Genomic DNA, 14747 nt, shown 5'->3' with positions numbered 1-14747 from the left:
GGTCCCCTGTAAGAGTAACCTGTGCTCTTCACCACTGAGTCATCTCTCCAGACCCCTTTTTATTGATTTATTTATTTGTATTTATGTATCTATTGAGTGTATGTCATGTGTGCAGGGGGCTACAGAGGCCAGAGAAGAGAGTCAGCTATCCCTGGATGGTTGTGAGCTACCTGATGTGGGTGCTGGGAACTGAACTTAGGTCCTCTGGAAGAGCAGTAAGTGCCCTTAACCACCGAACTATCTCTCCAGCTCCCTGATTGGCCATTTTTGTTTTGCTTACCTCAGTGATGTAAAATCTCTCTCATTTGGGAACTAGAGGATTGGTGGTGTCACCTCAGTCCTGATGATCTCTGCCTCAGCCTCTGCTCCTCTCTACCCACAGTGAGCTTGGTACAGTCCCGGACTTGGGTCTGACCATGCCTCCTATGTGTTTTGAGTTTTGATGTGGTCCCCAGAGAATGGTATATGCAGTTTCAGCACTTAAAGTGATGGACAGTGGCAGCAAGCCTCCCTCAGGCAGCCCCGTGGTCACATGGTTCCTACAAAGTTATCCTTTGGTGTCTGAGGGAGCAGTCCTGGAAGCCCCATGAGCTTAAGTTCCCTGCATCAAACAAAATGGCACTTGTTTGTGACTGCACAGGTCCTCTGTACACTGAAGTCCTCTCTACACTATAATACCCATCACTACGTAACCACAGTGATATTAAAGACTCAGTATGTCCTCCCAGTGAGAAGTCACTCCAGCACTTAGAGATTACTAAGGGAAACTCTTTAATAGCAGCATGGGATTGGCTCTGGCTACTGCGCAAAAAGGAACCAACCCATCGATTTAAGGAGTTTCAGGACCCATAGTTACACTTTGAGCAGTTAAATCAGTGTCACAGACACAGAAATTCCAAAGTTTGGTTGTTTGAACAAGTGGGGAATTTACAACATAACGTAATTGTTCTAGTTGTTCTGAGACAGCCCCTAGGAAGCTGTTAGCCAGTGTTAGCATGCCTGCTTGGCAGAATATTGCTCTTCCTGACAAGAGAACCTGGACTTATTGAGGACCAGGATGCAGTGGTGGTGGGACCCAGTACCCCTTTGAACTTTCTAACAGAGGCATGTTCTTTGATATGGGAATGTTCCTGATGGCCAGCTGTGAGCCAGGAGTGTCCCCTTTTGTTATGGCAATCTTATCGAACAAATTTTAGCAGAGACATTCAGAAAACCGGAACTTTAATTAGGTTCAAGGTACAGTTGTCTCTTTCCTACACTACTCCGCCTTGAGCACTCCTTTAGCTAAGGTCTACTGTATGTAACTTAGTATTTCTTAAGCAGGTGTAATGGGTCTTTATGACATCAACTTATTCTTCCTAGTTTCTCCTGAGCCAGCAAGAGGCTTCTAATTACTGGGCTCCGGGCAGCTGAAGGACAGAAGACCTTGGGAGAGTGGTGAATTAGCTGGGAGACAGTAGGCCAAGAGCAAGACTGAAGTCATGGGGCAGAGAGTGGGCAAGCAGTGGGGTCTCCACACAGCATCTCCCACATGATAGGACATCCATGGGGTTCTGGAACCTGGGAACAAATACAGTATATCCTTTTCAGCGCATGGGACTACATCTACATACCATATATCTGTCGCAAAACTGCCCTTTTAAAACCTTCTGTGTATGTCTGCATAGGAGGGCAGGTGCCCACAGAGGCCAAAAACAGCAGATCCCTCTGGAGCTGAAGTTACAGTGAGCTGCCTAATATGGGTTCTGGGATCTAAACTTGGCTCCCACACAATAGTGTCCCCTCTTACATGCACTCATGGCTGAGTCATCTTTCTAGCTTCCATTTGCCTTTTCTGACTGAACACCTGAGGAACAACGAAACAGGAGTTCTGCACAAGGTCTCCTCTACACTCTGACCCAAATCCGGGGTCCAGATACCCTTTCTTGAGTTTGCTCAGCTGGAGGTCCTAGTGAAAAACCCGATTTCTATACTAGGCTTGGTAGCCAAGGCCCATCTCCCGAGCTTGTGAGCCTACGACTCTAGGTTTGTCTCTCCTATTTGGCTCAGTCAACCCAAGCTGCTTGCTGCCCACATTCAGGTTGTGCCAGGACCAAGTGTGTTTCAGCTCGGTAATAAGGCTGAGAATGGGCCCATCCTACTGGTGTCTAAATCGCTCCAGTGCTTTTTACTGGACGAATTTCACATTGATCTTTGTTCCAAACGATAACTATTCCGTGTTACAAACGCCCTTCCTGTTTCTCAGGGTGTAGATGCACCCTCCTGGGTAATAAACTGGGCCATCAGAGGCCCTCTCGGCAGCTGGGACCATGGGAGTAGTTTAGGAGAACACAAAGATTTGGCGCATTAGGAAGCCCTCTCGACAGTAGTGGGGGTTATATCAGGAGGGTGCATAGGCCCAGGCCATTGGAGGTCATCAGCAGCTGGGGCCATTGGGGTAGTTCAGGAGAACGCATAGATTGGATAGGAGGAGCCTTCCTACTTCAGCCATGCAAAGTTGTATGTTACTTTTCCGAGTTTCCAGGCCAGTAAGCCCGGAAAACCCCAGGAATCCCGTATTTCCTAGATATACCTAGAAAGCACGATCTAGCCCCGCCCCCGCCCCGCCCTTCACGGCTCCGGCCCCGCCCCAAGGCCATAGATGTCGCGAGATCTCTATACTGCTTCTCGCCTGGGTGCCGCGGCCGTCAGGAGCGCGCACGTAGGGCACGGGCGCGCGGAGCACGCCGGACCGTCGCTCCCTTTCCCCTCAGCGGCGTGGTCTCGCGAGATTTGCGAGTAAACATCCCCCGAATGGATACCCGAGGCGTGTTCGCGGCGGAGCCGCCGTTTTCCCGGGTCCGCCGATCCCGAGCCTGAGGCGGACGCAGGTAGGTCAGCCGGCGGCGGGCGAGAGCCGGCTGCGCCCTAGGCCCAGCCGCTTGCTGCACGCACAGGGACCGCCGGCGACCGCAGCTGCTTCCCCAGAAATTGGCCCGGAGCAGCGGCGCGGCCTGGCCTGCGCCTGCGCGCCGCGTTGCGCACGCGCCGTTCGCCTCCGCAGGGCTCTGCGTTCGCGAGCTGGGGGGAATGGGCCTGCAGGTCCGTGCATAACGCGGCTGGGATTTGCCTTTACTGTAGTCGTTTTCGAGTGGCGCTTTGAAGGGACGGGAGGAGCAGTTGAAGAATTGGTTTTGGGGCCAGCCTCACTAACCTCTAGGTTTGGAAGCGAATAAAGAGCCGGAAAGAGAAAAGCATTAAAATCTACAAAAGTAGTGGGGAAAAAAGTTAATATTTGAGACAAGGTCTGATTAGCTCAAGCTGGCTTTGAACTCCTGATCCTCCTATCTCCACCTGGTGCTGGGATTAATTAAAAACATACAGCACCACACCACTTACCGTTATTTTTTTAAACGTAAGAACTTGACTTTTATGAAAGTGTCCGCATCACAGGGTCACTTGTATTAAGTGTTACCGCCCTGTGACTGTCAGGTTGCCGAGCAGTTCGGTCGGCACCACAACTCACTTAGTGAACCAATCCCAAGACTCCCGATACCCTTCTGTGATTAGTAGCGGTTTTAGTACCAATGGACTTGTCTCCTTAGGTTTGCCTTTTGGGAATAGTCACTCAGGAGTGGCCTTCGGTGTCCTTTTTTCTAGAATTCATCTATGCTGCAGCATAAATCAGTTTCTTTTATGCTTGCAGCATTAATCAGTATTTAATCTTTTTTTTATGGCTGGATGATATTCCATTGTATAATAGCCCACATTTACCCCTATTCGTGTGGAATGCCTTTTGCCAAGAAGGTTTTTATCTTGCAGACACATTTGACCACAGACCTGGGTTTTGTGGGCTCTTTGTTTTTGGTGGGGGCTGGGGGCGAGGTGGCTACCTGAACCTGCACTTTTGCCCATTAGGACTCTCCTGCAGCCTCAAAACATCCCATATAAACAACAGTTTGCCGTTACTATTTTAAAAGTGATGGAGTGTTGGCAGGCCTCCCCTCTCCCCCACTCAGTGGGAATGAAGGATCCTGTTTTCTAGTCAGATCTTTTTCATTCTTGGTGGTGTCATATGCTTCATTCTGATTCTGTTCTCTGTCTGATGGTAGGCAGTCCTTGGACTAGGAAGACCAAAGTGTACATGTGTGCACTTGTGTGTGCAGGCCAGAGCTCTGCAGGTGCACACTCCACCTTATTTCTTTTTGAGACAGGGACTCAGTGAGTCTGGAGTGTTCTGATTGAGCTAGACTAAAGGGCCGCTGTGCTTTCTGTGTGATCATGCCCCATGGACCATCTTTCCAGCTCCTCTAAGGAGTCTTTTTAGTGGTTTCTTTTGAGGAGAAAGTTTTATATTATTAGCAACTCTTTTTTTTCCCCCCTTAAAGTGATTTTTTTTTTTTTAATTTCATGTGCATTGGTGTTTTGACTGCCCGTATCTGTATGTGAAAGTGTTGGATCCCCTGGAACCGGAGTTACAGACAGTTCTAAGCTGCCACATGGGTGCAAGGAATCGAACCCCGCTCTTCTGGAAGAGCAGCCAGTGTTCTTAACTACTGAGCCATGTCGCCAGCCCCTTATTAACAACTCTTGATTGCTTTTGGGGATGATGTAGATGGGATCAGAACCCACTGGTGGTCTGAAGTGCTCAGGAGTCCATTTGGTATTGTAGGAGGGGACAAATGATTTTCCTGGTGATACAGTCTGTTTTGATGTGTTCTATGAATCCCCGTCTGTATGATGTGTAGGTGCACACTTGTGGAGGTCAGAGGACAACTGTGGAGTTGGTTCTCTTGTCTTACCTTTCTGTGGGTTCCAGGGGTCAGACTCAGGTCATCAGGTCAGCACAGCAAGTGCCTTTACCCATGGAACGGTCTGACTGGTCCTATAGACCGTTTTATTGACTACTCTTACGTATATGAGAGTCTGGCCCGCATATGTCTGCATACCTCTTCCCTGAGAAGGCCAGAGCATGTGGGTACTGGCAATAGACTCTGGTCCTCTGGAAAACCAGTCAGTGACCTTAACCACTGAGTCATTGTTCCTATTAATCTTGACAGTATTTTCCCCTCCTAAGGAAATGAATTTCAGCTAAAACGAGGAAAGTAAGTTTTGTGGCCCAGTCTGTGGTTCTGGTACCTGTTAGATGTGCAGAGACTAGGAGCCAAGAGCAAACTGCACTTCTCTGTTCACACACACTGAACAGTGTTGGCTCATTGAGGCTTCCGTATGCACCTTTATTTTAAGAGTGTATCTTCTGGCACTGCTTAATTGTTAGCCTGTTAAACAGTGGGAATCCAGCCAAGTGTGTGAGTTTCAAAAGAGATCATTTTTCAGCCAACTTTTAATTAAGTTGAATAGTGCCCTTTCATGGTTTAAACAGCCTTCACAGAGTTATTTCAGTAAACTCGTTCATGAAGAGGCAGGGCATGGTGGCATAATTAGATGACTGTGATATGGGTCATTTCCTCTCACCTGAATTAGATTTTAAAATTATATTCAAGCAAATAACTTTAGATAAATTTAAATTATACTCAGAAGTGTAATCTTGGGAGTGTTCTCTAACAATGTGCACATTGTAAAAAGAATTTCAGAGCTGAAAGGGGTATTAGTTGCCCCTTGCTGCTCACTCTCCTCTCACATACTGTACTCCATTGCATCTATCCTTGACGTGCAGGTGTCTTTCTTTCCCAGGCAGTATTTGATGTCAGGCTCATCTTGAGTCCACCCATATGAGCAGTGCAGTCATACTCGGGAAGCCATGGGTGGAAAGGCTTTCTTTAGGGTATGGGTTTTTTTTTTAGCATTATTTATTTTATGTCTATGAGCACACTGTCAGTGTCTTCAGACACACCAGAAGAGGGCATCAGATTTCATTACAGATGGTTGTGAGCCACCATGTAGTTGCTGGGATTTGAACTCAGGACCTCTGGAAGAGCAGCCAGTGCTCTTAACCGCTGAGCCATCTCTCCAGCCCTAGGGTATGCTTTTCATAGAAGATAACCAGGTCTTCTACAGGGATGCCTGGGAATTAAGTCTCATCACTACTTGGTGAATTCAGGGGCAGCCTCAAGAGGCCCTGCAAGTAGAACGGCGTCCCTGCTGGAAGGAGCCATGAGGAGTTCCAGGTTCTCCTGTAGCTGGGAAGGTCACTGTGGACAGATGTGTGGGGACAACTTGGAGAGGAGTAGCTTAAGACCACTCCACACCAAAGTAAGGAAGTCTGACACGGTTGGTTTTTGTCATTGAGACAGGGTCTCACTCTGTAGCCCTGATTGTCCTAGAACTCACTCTGTAGACCAGGCTGGCCTTGAACTCTCAAGAGATCCTCCTGCCTCTGCCTCTTGAATGCTGGGTTTAAAGGTGCGCACCATCATGCTTGGCTCACAGTTGAAGTTTTGTGCTTCTGCCTTACCAGGAAATGTAACTCCTCATTTAAAATTTATTTTAAAGGATATATTTAAAATAATAAGCAATATGATTTGTCTAATTATAAAAACAATAACTGCTCTTTGTAAACTACGAAGACGTAATAAAGTGGAAAAGAACAAGTCGCCTGCTGCAGCACTTTACTGCTTTATTAGTTGCCTTTCCTTAGGTATTTTTTTCCAGTGTGCATACATACAGTAAAAAACTTTTATAAATTAACCTTTATCTTGCTTAAATGTCTGTGTGTTGATGATGTGCTTACCGGTGTCCACAGAGGGAAACAGACAGTGATGAATCCCCTTGAACTGGAGTTACAGATGGTTGTGAACCACCATGTGGGTGCAGAGAATCAAACCTGTGTCCTCTGCAAGAACAGCAAGTGCTCTTCATCACTGAGCCAGCTCTCCAACCCAGTGGATGCAGTTTTAAAGGTCAACGTTTGCTAGCGCTTAGAAGGTGGAAGCAGGTGGATCTGAGTTTGAGGCCATCCTGGATCCTGGTTATCCAGGATGACCCTTGAGAACCAGGATAGCCAGGACTATGTAGCAAGACTCTGTCTCACAGAGGGGAAGGTATATGTGCAAAGTCTGGACCATTCTGTACATGAATTGATCTCTTTAATACTTCATTAGCTCCTTGTCCTATTACTAGCTCCAACCACGTAATCATTCTAGAGGTCAGAAGTCCAAAGTGAGTCTCTAGAGTCAGTGTTGATAGCTGGTTCCTTCTGGAGGCTCTCAGGAGGGATCCGGTTCCTTCTGTTTATAGAAGCCACCTATATTCCTTGGCCTTGATTTTTAACAAAACCACACCCTGGCTTTCATTGTCCTACTTCTGAACCATTCACTTAGCTGTACCGAGACCTTAGAGTGACTCGAGAGTGGAGGAAGCCTTCCCCAGCTTAGGGTGTTCATACCCTGCTGAGTTTTGGTATATAGTCACATCCACAGATTCTGGGGGTCAGGATGTGGACATCTGTGGGGGGACCATGGTTCAGTCTTGTTCAAGACATTCTAGTTCAAAAAGTTGCTGCAGGGCACTGTGTAGTGCAATCAAACCATTATCTTTCCTCCATCCGTCAGTTCCCTATCGCATGCTTACGTAGTCTCGTTCTTCCCCACTGCCCGCGGTCCTGCACACCCTGGGATAGACAGTGTGCTTGCAGGTTCTCGAGTGTTGGGCTGAGTTCCAAGGGGTATTTTTAAAATGTCAGGCTCCTCTCCTCTGAAGAATGTGACTCAGACACTGGGGTTCCCAGACAGCTTTCCCACTTAGCGACAGGGTGTAGGGGCAGCAAGAGCATCCCTCATTTAGGCCTGTTTTCTCACCTGAAAGTATGAGTTATCACAAGACAGTGAATTAGAATCCTACCTGCTACTAAGTAGTGCTTAGTAAGTTCTAAGTTTTTATTTCTGGTGAGGAATCTTTTATTTACAGTTCTAAGTGTTTTAGTGCATGTTGACAATTGAGATTTAAAAAATTAAGAACACGGGGTTGGGGATTTGGCTCAGTGGTAGAGCGCTTGCCTAGCAAGCACAAGGTCCTGGGTTCGGTCCCCAGCTCCGGAAAAAAAAAAAATTAAGAACACAAGAATACTTACTAGATTTGTTGAATTATTTAATATGAGTTGTATTCTGGGTGCTTCACTTTTTTTCCCCAGAAAGTTTTTCGTTTGTTTACAATATAAATAGTAAAAGCATTAAAGCTAATTTTTTTTTTTTTTTTTTTTTGGTTCTTTTTTTCGGAGCTGGGGACCGAACCCAGGGCCTTGCGCTTCCTAGGTAAGCGCTCTACCACTGAGCTAAATCCCCAGCCCCAAGCTAATTTGAACAGAATATTTTAACTGAAGCCTTTCAGAAAACATGACTGCCTGGAGAATGGGAGCTAGAGTGCCCCCACCCAGTATCCCAACCCCACATCCACATATTTCAGCCCATTGCAGATTGAAACTATGTGGGGGTGTAAGAGCACAAACCTACTGTAACTCCAGTACCAGGGGATCCTACGCCCTCTTCAGACCTCTGTGGGCATCACACTGTGGTACGTGTGCATAAAACACTCATGCACAAGATAAAACTTTTAAAAACCAGACTGTTCAGCATGTGTAGGTACAAAGCATGCCTTGTTTTCTGGACAATATTGCCTTACCATTTAGCATTTACATTTTTAGGCATTATAATAATCTGGTATAAATTACAGTATATGAGTAGATGCACACAGTGTCTATGGAAGTGCTCTGCCCTCTTATGTGAAGGATTTCCATATTCTTAAGCTGTAGGGGTTTTGGGGTTGGAACCGGTCACCAGTAGATCCCCATGGCCAGCCACACTCCCATTTCATTTTAGTCAGTGCTGTCCACTGGCATATCTATTTACTAGGTGTCACTGTACTCTGGTGAGTGGGAAGTCGCTTCATGAAATGGCCCTTGGGGTTCATCTGATGCCTCCTCATAATTTGTCTGCTGGAAGGAATGAAGTCACTCTTCCCCTTTGTAAATATGTATTTTAATGGGCGTTGTTTTGTTCTGTTGTAAACAGCAGAAATTTCCTTAAGCTTCCACTTTATTTGTGTTGTCTGTTTTCCCACTTTGCATTTTCAAAGAGTTGTAATCTGTTACTCTTTATATATTGTGAAGCTAGATTGTCCCAGATTTGACTAGGGAGAATCCCTCTACCCTGCCTTCTGGCAGCATATAGCATATCCCCTTTCTCTCAGCGAGCACTGCCTCATTGTCTGCTACAGGGCCCCAGAGTCGTTTCATCTAGCCCGACCTGCCCTTGAGTTACTCTTCAAGGAGCCCAACTTCTTTTCCTAGAGAATGGTACTGAGCCATCTGGGCACATGGTAGAACTCCTTCCTGGGGTACAGTGCATGGTACTGCTGCTGTGTCCTCGTGGTAGATGAGGTGTGTATTCAGATGTGCACTTGCTTATTTCTGCATCTCTCTATGTACATCTGAAAACCTGGAGTTTGTACCAGCATTTCGGTTTCAGCTCACTATTGAATGGCTTGTTTTATTGATAGCCTTCTCATACACTCTCTTACCTTCTGGACTCCATTCTCACTGGGTCTCTGTGGCCTCCTTGTTCTCAGCGTGCTAACTCAGAAAGGGAAGGACAAAGAAAACAAAGTTGTTTTCTCTCTCTGTGTGAGCCTGTGTACACGTACCTGTCTGTGTAACTAATGTCTGTTGTAGCACTCCTGCTTGCCACTAGCTAATGAGCAAGTCTTGTAGCTCATGTATACTGATTGGGGTCGTGTCTTGGGCACCATGGGTTGTTGATACAGGTAGATGTGTGTTAGAGCCCTGAAGTGCAGTCTGTTCTTTAAAAGCTGCACTGGACATGTCTGTGGGTCAGGATCTCTCTAAACACACAGGCAGGCCCAAGAGCACAGGGTTTAATGGTAAATGCTTGGCTTCCTGCACCCCGGCCCTATGCACTCTCTTCTGAAAAGTGAGTAGTGAATTAGAAGCCAGAAAGGAAAATGATTTGCGCCTTCTTCCAGGATTGGGAACCTGTAGAGGCCTCAGGCTCTCATTTCCACCACAGGCTGTCACTGCAATGTCTTCCAAGAGCCTGGACTTCTCACCCTTGAGGACAGTAGACAGGTTGCCTATCTCTGAACAGCAGGGTTGCTTGAGTTTTCTGTCATTTCCAGCCTTTTCATTTATCCCAGGAGACTTTTGTACCTGAAGCGGCTTCCTTTTTTCCTTACTTTCCTTCTACCACTGTTGGGTTTGGAGAGCTGGTTCCTGGAGTAGACAGGGCTTGGTAGAGTGCAGTCAGACCAGGGCCGCCTGTTCACTTAGTGTAACCTTTTTCTGGAAGGAATCAGTGACTTTTTTTTATAAAATTCAAAACCACGTCTTTACTCTGTGTCTATGAGTGGGTACTAGTGTGGAGGTCAGAGCGGGCATCCACGGGGAGTCAGTTGCCTTCTACCATGTAGACTCCAGGGATGGAGTCAGGTGGTCAGGCTCGGCAGCAAGTGCCCTTATCTCCTGAGGCATCTCCCTCTCCCTCCAAAAACTAAGCCATTAGATTCATCCAGTAGCCAGACTTTCCTTGTGGAAGTTTGATTTCCCTTTTCTTTTGGTCTCTCCTGTTCTTCGTCATCTTCCCCAAAGAAGAGGTGCTGGGTGGCCCAAGATTACATAGTTTCCACCATGTGGGTATGAGTGTGGGTGTTCCCCTGAGCCAGCCTCCGTATTCTTCTCCATCCCTGTTAGAGGCAGAGTTACCCTGTAACTTTGATTCCTCACCTGCATTCTCCCATGTCTGGTTATCAGAAGTTTGTTGACTCCACCTACTGATCCGCAAGGTCTAAGTCAGCATCTTCTCTCCCTGGGTAATTTAACCCATGGTCTTCCATAGCCCTGTCCCCTGTTCCCTGTACTCAGTGCTCCTAGAAGGCTGAGTGGTCAGTTGTGCCTTCTCATCCCTTTCAGGTCCCTTCTCATAGGACCTGAGTTCCTATGTGATATACAGAGCTGTCCCTGGACTGTCCCCAGTTCTTTATCTCCTCTCCCTTCCCCTTCTGCATTTTGCTCAGCCACACCAACCTCTTTGCTTTTCTTCTCACTCCAAACTACTTCCTTTAACTTTCCACTTAAAAGTCCTTTCTCCAGGGCTTCTGTGGCACCGTGGCTGACAGGCAGCCCTCTCAGCTGTCCTGCTCCCATCCTTCCTTTGTTCCCAAGCATAGCACTCACCATCAGCTAAGCTGCACTTCCTTGCTTGTTTCTTCTGTATCTCCCCACACTGGAAGAGAAGCTGAGGTCAGAGGTTTCTGCCCTGGTTTGTCCAGTACCCCGAGCTCCAGCTGTACAGTGCAGAGCCATGAGCAGTTCCTCAGCAGCCTTGTTCTCTGGCTTTTCATGCTCACTTCCCTTGGCTGCTGACGTCTGCATTCTAGAATTCCCTGCTCCAACCTGGTACCTGCTAAAACTCTCTCCTCCATGCCATCTTTCGCCTCCTCCTCACATTGATCCTTAGGTGTATTCTGTGTTCTCCTCGTCCCCAGATGCACCACTTCTCTCTCCATTGTACCTTCTGTGCAGCTAAACTTCTTGTCACTCCTGAAGGGACTTTAACTCAGCTTAGGTGGCCTCTACTCTGACACCTTCCTTTCCTCCATTTGGCCTGGTGGTTGGTTTGTGGTTGGTCTCCTTTGCTTCCTCACACATAGAGCACTGCGTCCCTGACTCTCTCTCCCTCCCCACATCCCCCTTTACAGCACCTGGCCTTGTCTCTTTAGGTAAGCACTCAATAAAATGGCCTGCCACAGTGAGTAACGAAGGCATTGTGTCCTGTGGTGTTGAGTTTTTGTGCCCTAATTCCCAGAACCAACTGGAGAACAGTGGTTACCTATGGGTTTCTTTGTGTAGTCATAGCTGTCCTAGAACTTGCTCTGTAGATCACTCTAGCTTCAAATTCAGATGTCTTCTGCCTCTGCGCCCAAGTGCTGGGATTATGCATATGCTACAAAGAAAGCTTAGCTGTTTATTTCCTGTGGAAAAGGTCATTTCATTCCTTTCCATTTCTTTGTTTCTTTGGGGCCTAATTTGTAAACATCAGCTATCTCTTCCACACAGAGTACATCATATAGAGATTGACTACCTGTGGAAGAGTTATCCAGGACAGCGTTAAAAGTGAGTTAGTGCAGGCAGGCTTAAGATGCTCTCACAAGTATTGCTAACATTCACATTATATACATCTCCACCAGGTCATAGAGTCTTTCTTTTAAGGCAGAGGATTTTAAGAGATTGTTTTTGTTACCTTTTTAAAATTTTTATGTGTATAGGTGTTTGCGTGTATATGTGTCTACCCCATGTATGTTCAGTGCTTAGGGAGGCCAGAGGAGGGTGTGGAGTGACACTGGAGTGACAGGTATTTGTGAGCTGCCATGTGGATGTTGGGGATGGAACCCAGATCCTCTGGAAGAGCAGCCAGGGCTCTAACCACTGAGCAACTTTTCCAGCCCCTCTGTAAAGCACAAGCTTACTCCAGCATTAGAACTTTTACATTACTCCAGTGACCAGCTGTACATTCTTTGACCTAAAGTGATCTTTAGGGCTGCTTTCTGTGAAGGGCTCTCTGCAGGATGTGTACATAGAGTGAGCTGACCTCTGGTCTTTCTAAAGTCGTGGCTCTTTGTTTTACTCTTTTGTCCTTGTGGTTGACATTGTCACTGTCTTTCTGTCGCTGTAGACATAGTTGCTTCTCCTGTCTCTGGTCTCTGGTGTTCAAAACTGGTGTGTTTTGCAGACTAGGGTGGTGCCTAGGCAGGTCTTTTACTCGCTGCACTGTTTGACGCGTTTCCTGTTTTGGAAGAGCATATGGGCAGTCGCCGAAACCAAAGCCTCTTTCTTACTCTGAGTGCCAGTTTCTGCCAGAAGAATTGAGTTGGCTGCCAGAGCAACATCTTGGTTGTTGGTGGCTCAGTCTTTGATTTTTTTTTTTTTTTTTTAAAGTACAAGGGCCTCACTTGTTCTGTGTCCACCTGTCCCCACCCCACAGGTATGGTGGTGAGCTGGTCACCCTGTGGCACTTCGGCTCCAGTGCCACTGTTGAGAAGAACAGCTGTTCCATCTCTACTTTAGTTATCTTGAGAGAGATCTGAGCCCATGAGAAATCTCACACTCAACACTTTCTTTAGGAATAGCTTGCCTCACAGACTGTCCTCTGTCCACTTTCAGTAAAGAGCTAATCTGATTTTATAATAGATTAAACTGTTTCAGTTTAAGTTTGATGCTTCAGGTAAAATAAATGTAATGACTGCAGAAAATATCTGTGCCCTTTTAATAAAATTGCCAGTAGGTAGTGTCTCTTACATAACCTATTAAAATCAGTTGTCCTTAGGTATATATAATTTACAGCAGAAAGTAAGGACTTTGCTTTCTGTGAATAATTATAGATGCTGACGGGCACCTGGGTGATAGAGAGCTGCAGATGACAGGAAGCCGTCAGTCTGAGGAAGATGTGAAGGGTAGAACATGAGGGTTGGCCTTTGCAGGGATAGGGGCTTGCCTGCTTCCTGTCAGCTCTCGTTCTTCACTTCTCTCTTATTTTTCCCTTTACTTCTTAGAGCTGTCAGACTGTTTCCATGAAAGCAGTAAGGAGTAAGGAAATATAAACAAAGCACTGGGGCGTCGTGTTGTGTCCACAGCTGTCTGAGAGAAAAATCTGATCCTTCCATTTAAATGCAGCTGGAACTGCTATAGCTGGCTGGGTCGGGATGCTACTGATGTTCTGTGTGCTGTTTTTGTTTCAGATCGGCTCAGAGCGGTGGCTTGGGCTCCTGCTAGATTTGGGTCTGTGGTACAAATGGAGTTTAGGACTCAGTGGACTCGGCCCTAATGAGAGAAGCCCCTGTCCAAGATGGAGAAGAAGCGGAGAAAGAAATGAAAGCCTCTTTTTGGGCCAAGCTGTGGGTGACCATGGGACTGAGGTTTTCTTTACGTTGGACAAGTCTGTAGGATGGCTGATCAGTAAGGTTGCAGCTTTTAGCGAAAACAGAAATCCACTTCTGATCAAGGAAGAGCCTAGTGCAATTTGAATTTATGCAATTTTATGACCATATTCACTTAGGACCATGAAGCTCGTCAACATCTGGCTTCTTCTGCTGGTGGTTTTGCTCTGTGGGAAAAAGCATCTGGGTGACAGGCTGGGGAAGAAAGCTTTTGAAAAGGCCCCATGCCCCAGCTGTTCCCACCTGACTTTGAAGGTGGAATTCTCCTCAACTGTGGTGGAATATGGTAAGGACTTTATTCACTGTTGGGCCTCCCATCTCACTGTTTTCAAGCTTAGTATAAATACTGGCTTCCGTTCCCTTCTGTGGTACATTTTAAATAGGCTGAGTGCATGCCATGTCGACATTAACCTTTGCTTAAGGCGTTTGCCCTGGATTAGAGCTGACTGTACCATTGTAGCGGAGGGAACCGATGCAGGTGCTCAGCTGAGGTTTTGGAGGTCAGGCCTTGGGCAGACGGGCAGAGCAGGAAGTTTGTCTTGATCCGGAGCTTTGTCTTCACATTCCGTAGAGCAGAAGCTGCATATTCTCTGAATTCCTCTTCCTGGTAGGAAACTACATTTCTTTACTCTAGCCGAATTTTAGTAAATATGAAGGTTTTATCTTATTTTACCTTATTTATTCTTTTAAGTTTGCATGAATGTTTTGCCCACATGCAGACCACATGAGAGCTTGGCACTTGGCCAGCGAAGGTTGTGGGACTAGATTTGTAGGTGGTTGTGAGCTGCTCCTTGGGGCCTGGGAACTGAACCCAGGACCTTCTCTAAGAGCAGTAAGCACTCAACCCCTAAGCCGTCTATCTCTCC

At 46.7% G+C, this 14747-nt stretch overlaps 1 protein-coding gene across 4 annotated transcripts in view; it reads left to right on the top strand.

Annotated features, from left to right (window-relative positions):
• The first annotated feature begins 2767 nt into the window (after nucleotides 1-2767).
• The window catches only part of Mbtps1 (membrane-bound transcription factor peptidase, site 1), a 51104-nt gene continuing 39124 nt past the window's right edge, over nucleotides 2768-14747 (top strand). For 3 of the 4 annotated variants that reach the window (XM_087595324.1, XM_087595326.1, XM_087595325.1), the window contains exons 1-2: nucleotides 2768-2870; nucleotides 13684-14167. In XM_087595324.1, coding sequence (XP_087451450.1) covers nucleotides 14005-14167 — 163 coding nt within the window. In that variant the 5' untranslated portion in view covers nucleotides 2768-2870; nucleotides 13684-14004. 4 annotated transcript variants of the gene reach the window in all.

This window comes from Rattus norvegicus, chromosome 19, assembly GCF_021556685.1.
Source record: "Rattus norvegicus strain SHRSP/BbbUtx chromosome 19, alternate assembly SHRSP_T2T, whole genome shotgun sequence".
NCBI lineage: Eukaryota > Metazoa > Chordata > Mammalia > Rodentia > Muridae > Rattus > Rattus norvegicus.
This window is presented reverse-complemented; position numbering and strand designations above follow the sequence as displayed.